The following is a 15864-nucleotide window of genomic DNA, read 5'->3' on the forward strand; positions in this document are numbered from 1 at the left end:
CATACAAAAAACTTTTTTTTTTTCATATATGAACTCAACTTTTCTCTCTCTGGAAAAAAAAATCTTGAAATACTGATTCTGGAATTAAAAATGTAAACCACCACTTTTAGAATACTCAAGTCCTAATTTTTCAATTTTACAAATAAAATGCAAATGTGTAATAATATTACCAAGCATTACCAAATTCAGTTTTAATTGTTGAATTTTAAAAAAAATGAGTACGAAGTTAAAAGACACAGAGGCTGTTTTTCTTCTAGTCCAAATGGCAATTCAGATTTAGAATTAGTGATGCCTAAGATTACAAGGATAACTAGATATGATGAATTTATTATTCTATGTTCTATGTGAGACAAGCCTCTCAGCAACAGAGTTCTGAAAATCTTTAAAACTGTGTGCTCTCAGATATGAAGAAAGAGGGAGAGATTTTTAATTTGAAAGCAGCGTAGGAAATGGGGATGTTGGGGAGAGATTGTGATCCATCCACTGTCACATTCTTCCATCCCAAACTAAAAAATGAGAGAAGACCAAAGCTTATAGAATCATTGCCCGGCGAACACTCTTCCGCAGCTGGAGAGAACTCTAGTCTTAAGGATGTTTTTCCAACATTTTGCCCAAACCCCAACATTTATCCAAAATAAAAAGGTTGACTTAAAAGAAGAAACAAATCAGCCCAGAAGAGCTCAACAGCTCCTAGTCAGGAACATTAAATGGCAGAGAGCTGATGACCTCTCCAGATTCGGTGACAATGGCATCATAAACCCACCGTCGGTTGCAGCGGCACTCAGGCCCACACTTGTTGGAGTTACATTTGGGGCAGGGGTAGAAGCAGCCCAGGCAGTTCTTCTCTAGGCAGTCACACAGGTCAGCATCATTACAAATTAGCCTGCCACTTTTGTCATACTTCTTCATAATTCTATAAGAAAAGAATGACATTCATATGACAGTACAATTGTCCTCAACATGGAGAATAAATTATTGTGCTGTGACTTCATATACACAATCCTTTCAGTCTGAGTGAACAGCACCTTGGAAATGACCCAGAAACACTCCAGAACAGTAGGTGGCAGTGACGTCATGGGAATTTCAGTCAATGTGTGATTGAACCATTTCCAGTGCAGCCAGCTTGTCATGGAGAGTAACTCTTCATTTTCCCAGCATTGCCAGGGAACATAATAATCCTCAAAGAATTATGAGGAATAAGCTGACTAACACTTCTTCCTATGTTACAATTTTTTTTTCTTTAAAATTTAACTATTCTTGATGGAATTTCCCCTAATAGATGATACTCTTCTTTCTGATATTTTTGCAATTACATTTTTTAATGACTCAAAATGAGAACTATCAGTGAGTACATCATAATCATTTAAATAAGAAAACTCTGTCACTGACATTCTACAGGTGCCACTTCTTTCCTTTCTGATGTCTTTTACCCAGTGAGAAGGGAGAATGCAGGTGACAGAGATGATAGGACACCACATCATAGGTTCTGAATGAAGGCAAGGTACTCCGTACCACGAAGACCACCAGAGTCCCCACCCCGCTGTAGATTCCCATGCTTTCTGTCAGTATCTGCAACATGGCCAAGGGGCAGAGACTTTCATAAGAATTTCGCCATCCCCTCCAAACCAAATGATTTTGAAATATGTAATTCCAACCAAGCTATTGGAAAGCCTTAGATAACAAAAACACCTCTATACCACTCAGATCCATTATTAGCAGTTGAAGTCCAAAAGACTGGCCCTTCGTTGGTGTGGTCAAATTATGTACCTGTGTATCCTTTGTCTCCAAGCTGGCAAAACACCTGGCCTCTTCCTCTTCAGTGAGGTAATATAGCTCCACCCTGTCCCCCTTTCCTAATGAAGCATGGGTACTTGCTGCATGATGTAACACTTCCGCAGGGTCGTCTGAAGAGGATTTTCATCTAAGGTATGAGACCCTTCCCAAGCCCCACAGGAAATTCATACAAAGAGATGTAAATTTTATTAAAGAACTGATAGTGAGTGGGTGGTCCTAAAACCAACGGAGAGTGTCTGTCCTTTCCTTGCTTTGCCTGAACTTAACACTCCCTAGACTTTAATCAGAAATCAGAATGATTTTATGGTTTCCTGCCCATATGATACAATCTCTCATAATATTCTCAACTACCCTACATATAAAAGTGTCTAAAATACACAGGCTCTATGGATAGATAATTATACCTTTGAAGTCCTCCTCATGTACTACTCATTACATTTCTCTATGACCACTCCAATAGGAACTGCACCTTGGTATAAAGATCATGTCCTTTTTTTTTTTTTAAAAGAGAGTGAGAGAGGAGAGAGAGAGAGAGAATTTTTAATATTTATTTTCTAGTTCTCGGTGGACACAACATCTTTGTTGGTATGTGGTGCTGAGGATTGAACCCGGCCCGCACGCATGCCAGGCAAGCGCGCTACCGCTTGAGCCACATCCCCAGCCCAAGATCATGTCCTTTTTTTTTTACTTTCAGTTAAGCAATGTATGAATGTATCCCCAAGCATACTGAGATATTTTTCTGTAATTTTCCTCTTTATCCTACTCCACGATGTGAGATTCTTCCATGATGGTACAGATTAGCTTTATTCAGATATTTTTACTGCTACATGTAGCCTGATCTATGAATATAGCACAGCTCATTTATATTTTCCACTACTGAACGTCATTTGAATTATTTACACTTTGTTTTTGCTGTTACATTGCTGCCATAAAACTTCTTGAACATGTCTTCCCTTATACATAATAAGACTTTGCCAGAATATATACCAAGGAATGAAAATGAGAATCATAAGACACATAGGAAATGCCAAGATGTTTTTGAATAGTGGTTGTACCATTTAACATTCAATTCATGCCCCAAAGCTTCATCAACTTTGATATCATCATACTAAATTCTGCCTATCTGGAATGTATAGACTTTCTCCAGAAGTTACTGTTGAGGTTTAGTATCCACATTAGCTTTATCTTCTGTGAAATGTTGGTTCACTATTTTCTTTATTTTTCTATTATGATGTTTATCTTTATCTTATTTACTTCTAAGAGTCTTTAAATATCTTAGATTTTGATTTCTTATAACTTTTTCCACTTTGTGATTTTTCTTTTGTTGTTTTAAGGGCATCTTTTAATGATATGTTATTAATTTTTAAAAATATATATGTATTTTTTTAGTTGTCAATGGACCTTTATTTAATTTATTTATTTGTATATGGTGCTGAGAATCAAACCAGTCACACATGCCTGGCAAGCGCTCTACCACAACTCTAGCCCCATGTTATTAATTTTAATGCAGTTGAACTTATCAATTTTTCTTTTTGGTTTGCTTAATGTGTGTGTGTGTGTGTGTGTGTGTGTGTGTGTGTGTGTGTGTGTGTAGTGAGGATTGAACCAAGGGCCTCCTTAATACTAGGTAAGCTCTCTACTAATGAGCTACACACCCAACTAGTTTCTACTTCTGATGCACTAGCGATCTTAATGATAGTACTGCGCCCATTTAATATTCCAAATTCATTCCCTTGGTGATATTATTTCTCCTTCTAAGGATGCATCTTTGTTACTTTTAATCACATTTCCTACTAAGCTATTACTATAGTACAGGGCATTTTTATTTTTAATTGATTTCTTGTTTCAGATTATATTTGCTAACTTCCAGGAATATGGAATACTATTTTAATTTAGATATTTTTAAATCATAGAAGAGGCAATCTAATTAAAATCAAGGAGAAATGGAGAGTTTTATTTCTACTAGTATAATAATAATAATAATAATAATTATCATCATCATCATCATCAGGTACTGTAGATTTAACCCAGGGCACTTTATCACTGAGCCACATCCCCAGCCCTTTTTGTTTTTTATTTTTGGACAGGGTCTCACTAAGCTGCTTAGGGCCTCTCTAAGTTGCTAAAGCTAGCCTCGAACTTGTAATTCTCCTGCCTCAGGCTCCAGAGTTGCTGGGATTACAGGAATGCATCACCATACCAGGAGAGACCTTGAAAATTTTATAATCCCACTAATAAAATAGAATGAGTCATGGGCTTACTTGTGTTTCACAGAAAAATATTCATTCATCTTTGACATCCGGGCTTTCTTCTTCTGCTGCCTTGTTTCTGGGTTGAAGTCTGCTACCTGTGGTCCAGGGTTTTGAAATGCCAAGCATTTTAGCTGCCTTTCTATTTGTTGCTGAGAAACAAACAAAATGCTTTAGTAGTAGGAATTATATCATTCGTTTTGCATTTTCAAAAGAACTTTCTGTAACTTTAATCATAATGGCATGAAAGTATATTTGTTTTATGTAGAAAACCCAAAGAGTTTGACCTGATTACATTTCAAAGATGATATAAATAGTCTCAAATTAGGCTATGCTTCCAAATAAATACATAATACAAAACTTACATAATAAAAATGTAAAAAAAAGAATCATGGGGAAACACAAAACCTCTTTTTACATGAAAATCCACAGTCAGCTTCATCTAAGGTAGGAGACCCTTCCCAAGCCCCACAGGAAATTCATACAAAGAGATGTAAATTTTATTATAGAACTGATAGTGAGCGGGTGGTCCTTTCCAAATAGGATGAAGATGAATATCAGAAATAGCATTTTATGATGGATAAGGATGAAGGAATAATGGTCCAATGGTCCTTCCTCAGCTATGAGCAGACAATGCCCATGTAAAGTCTCAAACCAATGAGGACCCACAGTATGCTCAGCCCTACCCTCCAGGTCTGGGATGAGTTTTAGGTCTGCCTGTTCGGGGACTGTGGACATCACTAGGCCTTCACGTGAGAGCGCAGCCACCTGGAGGATCCACTCTTAGTCAAAGCCAGATTTGAATGGAAATATCTTGCTAGAATTATTTTCTAGGGTGTTAGGGGAAATTTTCGGAAGTCTTTGGGGGGTTTTGTAATTAGAAATTAAATGAGGCCTAATTGGGAAGAAAGCAATCAAAGACTTCAATCAAATACTGATGACTTAAAAAAAAAAAAACATGCAGCACACATATCACGAGGGAAGGGAATGCTCTCTTGAAGGATTTTAGGAGAAAGTAATCTGGGTATCCCAAACATGTAGGCTGGCATATACTTGGAAACACTAAACGTGGAGACAAAAGGACAGTTTCAATGTAATATGAGTAACAGGATCTCATAGGCTCTCCTACAATTTATTTAATATAATAGTTTAGGCAATCTAAAATAATATGTTTCTTTGAAATTTTCATCTTAGTTGTGTATATATGGGTTTGTTTTACAGATCTGAGCTTATGTAACAGCTCTGCACTTAGGTACAGCTACGAAACAGGTAACACCTAGTACTTTCTAGGTACTAGGTGCTTAGCTCTTGCAAGCTCTGCTGCTTGCCCGTGGTGTGCCTTGAGCAAGTTCCTACTTCACTAAGCCTCAGTTTCCCATTTTGTAAAATGGGGCCAATAGTAGTATCTTGTGATAAGAATTAGATGAGTCAATATATACAAAGTTTAGAACCATGACACAATGAGACCAAAATAGGGGTTTGTTCAATTAAAACACTTGAGTATATTTTTTTTCAAGCATTCTACTCTGAGGGTGAGATTTTATTGCATACAAAGAACACTGGAATAAAAATGAAGGAACATGAGAGGCAAAGAGGACATGTCAGGTAAAACCAGTCCAACAGCTGGCACAGAGACCCATCTGGTGGCATCCTGACTGAACCCACCTTTGCACTAAGTCCACCAGCATCTCAGAGATCCCCAAGTTTGGAACTCACCAAACTATATGGAATCATAAAATCCATGTATCATACCAATTGCTTCTGTCCAATTTGACAGATTTTCTCTGGAGAACTTTGATCTGTGGGTCTCTCTCGAGTGGAATTATTTTTATCTGATTTATCAGTCATTTCCGATCACTAAAAAGAGTAACTGAAAAGAAGCAAAAACATTAATGTCATATATCCCCAGTAACTTTTTGAAAATCTCATCTCCTCCCAGGGTTTCAGCTGTCACCTCTTCAGTCATCATTCCCAGGCTACCTTTAAAAGCCTTGACCCCCCTCCAGCAAGTTTTCTGACAAATTTCCTGTGTAATTTGGGCTAAATGGGAGGTGAGGGGTTTTCATAATACCCAGTTGCTAAAATGCCTGTAGTTTGCTTCAAAACGCTTCAGTATACATACCATATTCAATATATATGCAGGGTGTGTGTGTGTGTGTGTGTGTGTGTGTGTGTGTGTGTGTGTGTGACTTCTGTGTGACTGAGGTATAGCCCACACATTGCTGATGCTGAATGCATAGTGCAGTGTTCGTCTGCTGTGCTCTATCAGGAAACACCATGCTCCAGAGGTCTCCACAAGCCCTGCCATTCTCCCTACTTACCATCAGCTACCATGCCTACTACCAGGTGCTATTTCTCCCAAAGGAACTTAAGAGTTATGCTCTACTATGTTGACACGGGTCATTTGGCATCACATCGCTCCCAGACAGCTGGAAACTCCATTTCTATCACTGCACCTCATTCTCTTTGAGTCAAGGGTCAACACCTTTGTCTGTATCCTCTGTATCCCACTTTCTAATTCCCAACATTAGGTTAGGAAGGAATGTTGATATTTCTTTTCTGATAGTCCTAACACTGGTTCTTCCTTTCCAGTCTCTATTGAGTAGTCTATCCTGATGATAATAGTAGCAGCAGCAGCAGTGGTAGTAGTGGCATTACATTACCCTTGACTAAGGTGACCTCAGCTTCACTAAATTTTAGACAGATTTCTTCCTGATAATAGAACCTTGACCTCCCTTTCCTTTAGAAGCATTTACTTAAGAAAATGTGCAATTATGAACTCTTTCTTTTTCCCTTTGGATTGTAAATCTTCTCCCATTTTCTGTCATTTTATAACCCGTGTCTGTCTTTCTCAAGTACCTGGAAACTATCCCTTTGAAATTGAATCAAGGAAGATAGTGCCCCTTTCTCCCCTGTCTCCATCAGAGGATGGGAGTCTAATTTTGACTAGGTACTAATTAGCAAACATAAGTAACCTTGTCACAAAGACATTTGCAAAATAATACAATGTACTTGATGCATCCCATTGTCCAATAAACCCCTTTCTGTCTTCCATTTATTTTTCAGTAGTTGATCTCAGCCCTTGAGAACCCACCACCCTTTGTTTCAGTGGAGTTAAGTTCATACTGAGTTCTGGTCTCAGTCCTTTATTATGACAGCTTCGAATAGTCTTCCTTGCCTATTTAAAAATTATACTTTGTCCAGAGTAACTTTTACTTTGACACTACCACATGCAAGTTTTCAGATCTGATCAAACATTCCTGTTAAGTATTTTTCAAACTGTTAGAAGATAAAATCATATGAAGCTGTTTTAAAAATCATAATTTCCTTGATGAATCCCAGACTTACTTGGGCTATCATTTTCAGGGGTAATCTGTATCATTATAGGCTCTCCAGGCAAATTCCATCTTTAGGTAGTTATGGGAAACATTAGGATAGGGAAAATAAGTATAATTTTATCTACCCAGTTTTGCCATTTGATCCTAAAACTATTGTCCACACTTTCTTCCTGCCCCTAATTCATCAAATACATTCTGGTCATGTTAACATTCCTTAAACAGAAATTTATTTGTCTTCCTGTTAAAAGACTGCAATGATTCCTCTTTGCCAATAATATCCCACCATCACTGGTGTATATTAGCCAATGTCTATCAAAGTGTTCTATACCCTACCTGCCTGAGCTCATCACTGCACATACTTACACTTGGGCTAACAGCTACCTGACTTCACTGCACCCATTAGCATCTCTCCACCTCTTACTTATCTGAATCTTTCAACTTCAAACTTTGGCCCTCTGCCTCCTAAGAGGCCATTGCTTATCCATGAATCTCTCTTTTAGACTCCATGTGGAACTTTTCAAGAACATATCCAAAAAGGGGTCCCAAACCTTCTAGTTTCTTCACATAACATTTTTTCTCCTCATTGGAAAGATTATGAGCATCTTTGTAAGCAAGAACTTTTCCTGAAATGATCTGGGATTTAACTGCACTTCATTAAATGAGTATCTTATGCAAACCCTCTGCCCAAGGCACTTTAAGTCCTTTGTAAAATGTAGGTTTCCAAAAAGATATGAGGAGAAAATTTGCTACTTTGCATTTCAAATAATGCAAAAAAATTATAATATAATTTCACCGGGTACTGAAATGTAATTGGATTTTATTGTGAGCCCAAAATATTGGTCTTAGGAAAAGTAATTAAAAGGTTCAGAATTCTCTCTTTCCCCTTGTTTGGTATTCCCAAAGCAGAGATTTTTCACTGGACAATACAGGTGGTCCTTGAACTTGGATAAGTAAAAAAAAAAGACATATTTGTTTCCATTAATCTGTAAGTGAAATTCTGGCATTTCCTTCTATGATAATGTAACCAACATGCCTCAGTAGTGTTAGCAGTATCTGTGACCTTGTTGAGTAAGAAACAATAGATTTTATTAGTCAATTAGAGTTGCTATGTATATACAAATTTTCATTAATGTTTATTACTTATTAAAATTATTTCATGAGCTTTATAATGTTTTGAACAACCAATAAAAAAAGAAATAAAATAAAATTATTATAGTTCTTAGACTTGATATTAGATCTTATTGTTTGGCTATTAATTAAGTGCATGTTATTATCATAACATTTTGATAAGTGTATTTTAAGCTAATTAGTTTCCTTTGTAATCTTACAGACTTTATATTATATCATTAAAAATATCATTCTGGGAAATAATCCATAGATGTCACTGTTAACCTAAGGAGTTCACAATACAAAAAGAAGATTCAGAGTCCCTGCCAAGGGGCAGTGTAATCGACTGCCATCATCTCCACTGCTATTGGTGATAAAAATGACATTTCCCAGCTCAGGGTCATTCAGGCTGTGGAAGATGCTCATCTCCAAGCACATGACTGGAGGCCATGTAGCGTATCCTGAGTTACTGCATTTGACAGGGATGCAAAGAATGTGAAATCAGTTTGACAAACTCTCAATTTTTCCCTAACATTTTGTCAGATTGCTTTTAAATGATAAAAAAATAAGGTCCAACACAAAGAAAGGAGGCTCCCCCAAGTGGCCCATTCCTAACTCCTAGCACACTGACTCCTAGAGGAGCTAGTCTAAGAGTGGTCCTAAAATAAAGCAATTAGGTATCTGTGTGGGGAAAGAGAACACGTAGCCAGAATGGAAATCATCTGCTTCACTAAGTTCATTGAGTAGGTTAGCTTTCATTTTTCTTCACAAAAAGACAATCTTCCTGGCCAAGACTGATGGTACATCAATATAATACTAGCATATTGGGAGGCTGAGACAGAAGGATCAGAAGTTCAAAGCCAGCCTCAACAACTTAGGCCCTAAGCAGCTTAGTGAGACCCTGTCTCTAAATAAATACAAACTAGGACTGGGGACATAACTCAGTGGTTAAGCACTGCTGGGTTCAATCCCTGGAATTAACAAAAGAATAAAGAGGAGGAGGAAGAGGAGGAGGAGGAGGAGGAGAAAAGAAAGCAAGCAAGCTAAAGGAAAGAGTTCCTAAGGAAAGAGTTCCTCAGTCTACATTTGGACACAAGCCCCTTTCTCCACCATGAGCAGGAACCTGAGTAGCTCTGGAGACATGTTGGTTGTTACATTCAGCTTGATCTACAGAGAGTGCTGAGAGCCATAGCCAAGTAGTAATGATGCACGGCATTTTTGGTTGAAAGGTGACGCCAGCAAGCCATTGAGATGATATGATTATGTTAAGATCTGCATTCAAATGGATATTAGACCCCTGCTATCCACCTTGGCCTGCTACGGGACTCCTGGAGAGTTCCCATTGGTTGGGGAAGTGCGGTAGGAGGGAATTCCGGAGAAGGGATTTCCTGTTTGTGTGTGTCTCCGGGAAGAACGCCGCGTGTGTGGGTTGGCATATTTCCTGGGAGCATACAGGGCATTGGCAGGAGTTTCAAAATAAAGTTTGTTCCTGTTTGAGTGGCTCGTGATTTTGTGCCCAGCCAGACTGCAGCAAGTCAGTTCCCTTTTTATATGCAAGTTCCTGCTTCCAGTAGGTCTTTAGCTTTCTTACACCTTTCTCTATCCCCAGCAAGCCCAAAGCTAGTACATAGACAGTGTTCAATGTCATGTGATATTATGCTTATGGTACATGCTACATGCCAAGCACTTTATTGAACTTCCTACATATATTCCTTCACTGAATTTTCACAACAATCTGTGAAATAAATAGTAGATATTATTTTTCCTATTTAACACATGAGAAATTGAGACCCCAAAAGATTATTTAGGTCACATAGTCACTAGTAGGGTACATGAGTTTGTCACATAGACTTGTCTGACCCCAAATACTATGGTGTTTTCAGAATATTACACTGATTTAAGGTTTGATGATGATCACCATCTCTACATATGATGTTGCTGAGGGAGCAATTGTAATTGATGTCAGCCACACAGAACCTTTTCAAAAAGAAGCATGGGAAGAGACTGGGGAGGAGGCACTGCGGACACCTCTAGTTACTCCCTTCCCCTCTTCTGTAGCAGCACACAGCTAGGAGGAAATGCTGGGCAAAGGTTTGCATCTCAGCCACATGAACCACATCTGACTTCAGGGTTGGGTTCTGAAGTCCAAATAAAAGAAAGTCACTTTTACAGTCACCTTGAGCAGCTTTAACAGAAAACTATAAATTGGGTAGCTTAAGCACAGACAGCTCTGGAAGTTGGGAAGTTCCAGAGCAAGGGGCTGACTTATTTGATTTTGGTAAGAGCTTCTTTCACCTTCGTTCTAAGTCCATTCATGGCCTTTAATTGGTGTATGGAGAGACAGTGATGGGTAGGAGCTTTGCCTTGTGCTTCCTATAAGGTCATTCATTAATCCTACCAGATTAGGTAGGATTACCTACCTATCTACCCTATAACTTCTCTTTTAAATATTTTTTCTAATTGTTGATGAACATTTATTTTATTTATTTAACTGTGGTGCTGAGAATTGAACCCAGCATCTCACACATGCTCGGCAAGTACTCTACCATTGAGCTACATCTTCAGTCCATACCCTATGATTTCTTTATTTCCTAAAGGCCTTATCTCCAAATCTAGTCACATTGGAGTAAGGTTGCCATCCTGTAGATTAAGGGCAAGGCACAAATAGGTCCATGGCAGTCATAAATACTTAAATGACTCTCTAAAATTCCTTCTAAAAAGTGCCATGCTTTTGAAATAGCTCTCCACAGCCAGACATTTCTTCAGGGATGGAATAGATTGTTGTTTCTTAAGTTGAGCATGAAATAAAGTAGTTGGCTTATGCATAGGAGCCATGATGACTAAATTATCTATGATGGAGAGATGATATTTACCTTTAAGCCTCAGAATTACACAGCCTGGCAACTTGTACTCTTTGTGCAAGATTCAGGAACAAGACCAGAGGAAAGCAGACCAGATCATTTCTATCCCAACCCTCACTGTGAGGCACAGACCATCAAGGGAACACCAGGCAACCTAACTCACACTGTAATCACTTACACTCATCTTTAGGGCACCCTGGCATGTACAGTTGATTTTATGTAAACTGATTGTGTCTTGAGTAGGATGAAATGAGTAGCCCTCCATCATAACCCCTAAGAACACTACCAAATTACCAAAACAAGAAAGGTATCCAGCTTAATCTCTGGCCCAAAAATTGGCCTCTATTTTTATTCAGGAGCAGATAAAGCCATTTATTCAGAGACACTATGTGTAAAACATCTCTGGAAAACTATTTAGAAACAAGATACACAGACTTTCATAGCAGACAAAAGCATCAAGCTATTTTAATCTCATTCTGTCTCTACCCTTAGTTCCTGTAGTTGCTAAAAATGATGGGTCACTGAGATAATTGACAGCCGAGTCAAATCCCACTGGGGTGTATTTGGTAGAGACACAACACTGTGCAGGTAGCCAATTAAGTCCTTGCTGCTCCCTCCCAGCTGCATCAGCTGTTTTCTAAGCCACAAGATTGCTCAATAACCTCTAAAAGAAAAAACTCTCCATTGCCATTTGTCCACAAAAATTAAAAGTAATTTTATCTAATCTTTCCAGTGTGTTGTTGGATGAATAAGTTTAATGCTTTAGAAACAACTGTTTACAATAGCCATAGATTCCTAGAAACACTGTTAGACCTGTATTTTCCTGTACTCTACATACTACACACACACACACACACACACATACAAACACATCTGTGGCTCAATATAAAATAATGTAAAAACACAGATGGTTTATTTTAAATAATTTGAAAGTACTCTTAGCAGAGAAATTGATAACCTGAAGAACACAATAGGACCATGCAGTTTCTATTACTAATGACTTGATTGCAGCAAGCTAGTATAACTTCAAATTTGGTACCTTCAAGGGTCCTTCTGGGTCAGTTATAGATCAGTTTCTATAGTTCAGGGCCAAACTACGCCTTATTCATAATACGGATGGCTTGAATCATGCATTCAAATTCTTCTTTGCAATTTTAAGGATTATGAACAAAAGAGACCTATCTGTTTACCCTGCCCCACTGATGGAGATGGAGGAGAGGAAGACTCTCTCATGACACCAGAGGATCAGGCCATTTTTAGCATTATCCTGAGAGATGCCTTTGAAAAGTACTCATTCTCAAATTCTCAAGTGTGGAAGTTCTTTCTCCTGGATCCCTACCGTGTTCCCATGCTCATTTCTTAGTTTTCATCTTTATTTCATTACAATAAAGGAACAATAAAGGAACCCTAGTCATCTTCCGTTCTTAACTACAACACATTAATTTAACAACATATATTCGAGGTCATCATTGGGTGGCTTGTTTTACCTCTTCTTTCTCCATCAACCTCAGAGGGCATCAGGTTTAAAATGCATCATTTCTGAAGAAGTGACTTTCAATCAACAGCCACATTTCTACTGCTCCCTGCTCCTTAGTAAGAGTCACCTGGTAAAGCCGAAGCAGTGGGGTGGTAAAGAGAAAGTGCACATACCTTTAAGTTGGATGAAAAGAAGGAAGGAATACTGCAAAGAAAGAGAAACTGTGCTGCTTTATTTTCTTTGTTTTGCTGGGAAACCATAGAACCCTCAAGGGAAAAACCATAGGGCCTCCAAGGTGCTTCTACAATTTAATGCTTCATAATCATGGTGGGGGAGGGGCGGGTGTCAGCATTAACTCCTTCTTCCACCAGGAGTCAATTCTAGAACGCTTTGGAATCAGTTAATGATAGCTCTTTTCTCTCCCATCTTCCATTCAACATAAGCAATTAATCTAGACCTAAGTTTTGGCCACATGGCTCAATCTCACTTCTGAACTTCAAATGTTTAATATTAACACCAAATTGCCCCGGACTAGTTTTATATTTCAGTATAAATAGCACACTATATACATAATCAGCTAAAAATTATGTCAGGGAAAAAAAAAACTGTGGTCCCAAGAGAAAATTAAACCATGTTTATAAACTGTGTCTAAGAAATGTATTAATCTCTAAATTACAACCCTCAAAACATTGTCCTCTGCCACCAGGATTCAGATATTGTGTTGTGAGTCATTAAAACCACTTTGCTGTCAGGTTAATACCAGCCCTGTTCATTTGTGAATTATAGGGTAAAAACCACCATTCCATTCCTAATTACTTTTGCTGCAAGGAACAAGGAAAAGAAAATCATCAGTGAAAGGAGCTTGCAATCTGTCTGGCAATGATGCAAAATGTTAAGGTGTTTCCAAAGAGGCAATATCTTTTACTTGAACTTGACATTTATTAAGGCACTTCTATATTTTGGGGTACATTTTAAATAATCAAAAGTGTGTTCCTTCTTGCAAATTAAGCATTAATAAAACTTCAAGCAGGTAAAAATCCTACCAGACTTTCCCATAATCACACTCTACAAAAACATACTCATTGGCCAAGTTTTGGCTTTGTTCTTACATCGTCAGCAGAAGTTACTCTTCACCCATCTGACTCCACAAGATGCTATAATAACACTGAGAAAGATGGAACATCAGGGCCAAGTGCAAAAGCTTTTAAAACTAGGTGGAGGAAAATCTGCTAGAGGATAAAAATGGCAACCAACCAAGAAAAGTACCATTAAAAACCTTCTTAAAAATGAAGGTGCCAGGCTGGGGTTGCAGCTCAGTGGTGGAGTGCTCGCCTCGTATGTGAAGGGCACTGGGTTCAATCCTCAGCACCACATAAAAATAAAATAAAGGTACTGTGTCCATCTACAACTAAAAAAAATATTTTTAAAAAATGAAGGTGCCACAATAGCTAAACTAGGGAACCAACCTAGGATGTCCTCCAACAAATAAATGGATAAAGAAAATGTGGTACATATACACAATGAAATATTCGTCAGCCATGAAGAAGAATGAAACTATGGTATTTGCAGGTAAATGGAAGGAACTAGAGAATATCATGCTAAGTGAAATAAGCCAATCCCCCAAACCAAAAACCAAATATTTTCTATGATCAATGGATGCTGATCTATAGTCTGGGGTAGGTAAGGATGAATAAAGGAACTTTGGATTGTGCAGAGGGGAGTGAAAGGAGGGGTGGGGCTGCGGAGAGGGGAAGGACAGTAGAATGAGACATTATTACATGTATTATTACATGAATAATTTAGTACGTACATTACTCATGTATGATTACACTACTTGTGTGACTCTGCATCTTGTACAGCCAGAGGAATGAAAAGTTGTGCTCCATTTGTGTACAATGTGTCAAAATGCATTCAATTGTTAGGTATTACTAACTAGAACAAAATAAAAAATTAAAAACGAAATGAACATGTTGAGTTTCATAAGGACTACCTCTAAATCTGACATGTACCTTTCTCCTTAGAAGACCAATTTCATTTGTTCAATTGCATTGACTCAAATGAATTCAGAAATATATTTTAAATTATCATAATTAAGATGCTAAGCAATAATGGTCCTCCACAGTATTCAAAGTTGTAACTTTCTATTATTTTTCAACTTAAATATGTCATACAAAATAATTATCCCATGTCATTTACAAACTTCTTAAGCATAACCTTATAGTATTGAACTATTGATTTAACTGGTGAATCTTCTGAAGAAATTTATAGTGCTATTAAAGATTATAATTTCATTTTAAAAGATAAAATGGTATTCTTCAGAAATAATAATGCCTCATTAAATTTTCTAGTCTAGAATTTATTGCACCTTTGACATGATTTATAAAGAAACTATATATTTTTTCTCTGTAGACATTATCAGGTTTGTTATTTTAATATAAAATTGGTTGCTTTTTCAAATAACGGATTCACATGCTAAAAACTTCTCAGTTTATCTATTAATTCTGAAAGTAAAAATCTTTTGCTATGAATTGTATTATTTTATCAGTTCATAGCTATCTGCATATTAATTTGCAATATACACTGTACTTCAAGTAATCCAACTTATAAACTTATTCATTGTAGTATTGTTTGCAATTGCAAAATACTAGAATGCCCATACATAGGAGAGTGGTTAAATACCTATGGTAAATCCACACATGTACAACAAATAAGGAGTACTATGGAGCTGTGAAAAAGGAGATACCTATGAAGTGATAGTGATTTCAAAAATATATTTTAAATAAAAATGCACAGTATAAAGGTATATTTACTGTACTTAGGTTCCTCAACTTATGATAGGGTTATGTCCCAATAAACCAATTGTAAGTTAAGAAATGCATATATGGCTGAGGGTGTTGCTCAGAGGTAGAGCACTTGCCTAGCATGCAAAAGGTCCAGGATTTGATCTTTAGAATTAGAAAAATGCAGGAACTAGACCTAACCTGATGAACATTGTATCTTAATAATAGGGTACATTGTATAGTTTTTTCTCCTTGGGC

General features: G+C 37.5%; 1 protein-coding gene across 1 annotated transcript; it reads right to left on the reverse strand.

Moving 5' to 3' along the window:
• Nucleotides 1–690: 690 nt before the first annotated feature.
• Nucleotides 691–5891, reverse strand: Arl14epl (ARF like GTPase 14 effector protein like). The gene is made up of 3 exons (XM_026402207.2): nucleotides 5796–5891; nucleotides 4056–4195; nucleotides 691–913 (listed from the first exon to the last, which is right to left on the reverse strand). The coding sequence occupies exons 1-3, from the start codon at nucleotides 5889–5891 to the stop codon at nucleotides 691–693; spliced, it is 459 nt and encodes a 152-aa protein (XP_026257992.2).
• Between the last annotated feature and the right edge of the window lie 9973 nt (nucleotides 5892–15864).

The sequence above is a fragment of the Urocitellus parryii genome, chromosome 1 (assembly GCF_045843805.1).
Source record: "Urocitellus parryii isolate mUroPar1 chromosome 1, mUroPar1.hap1, whole genome shotgun sequence".
Classification (NCBI taxonomy): Eukaryota; Metazoa; Chordata; class Mammalia; order Rodentia; family Sciuridae; genus Urocitellus; species Urocitellus parryii.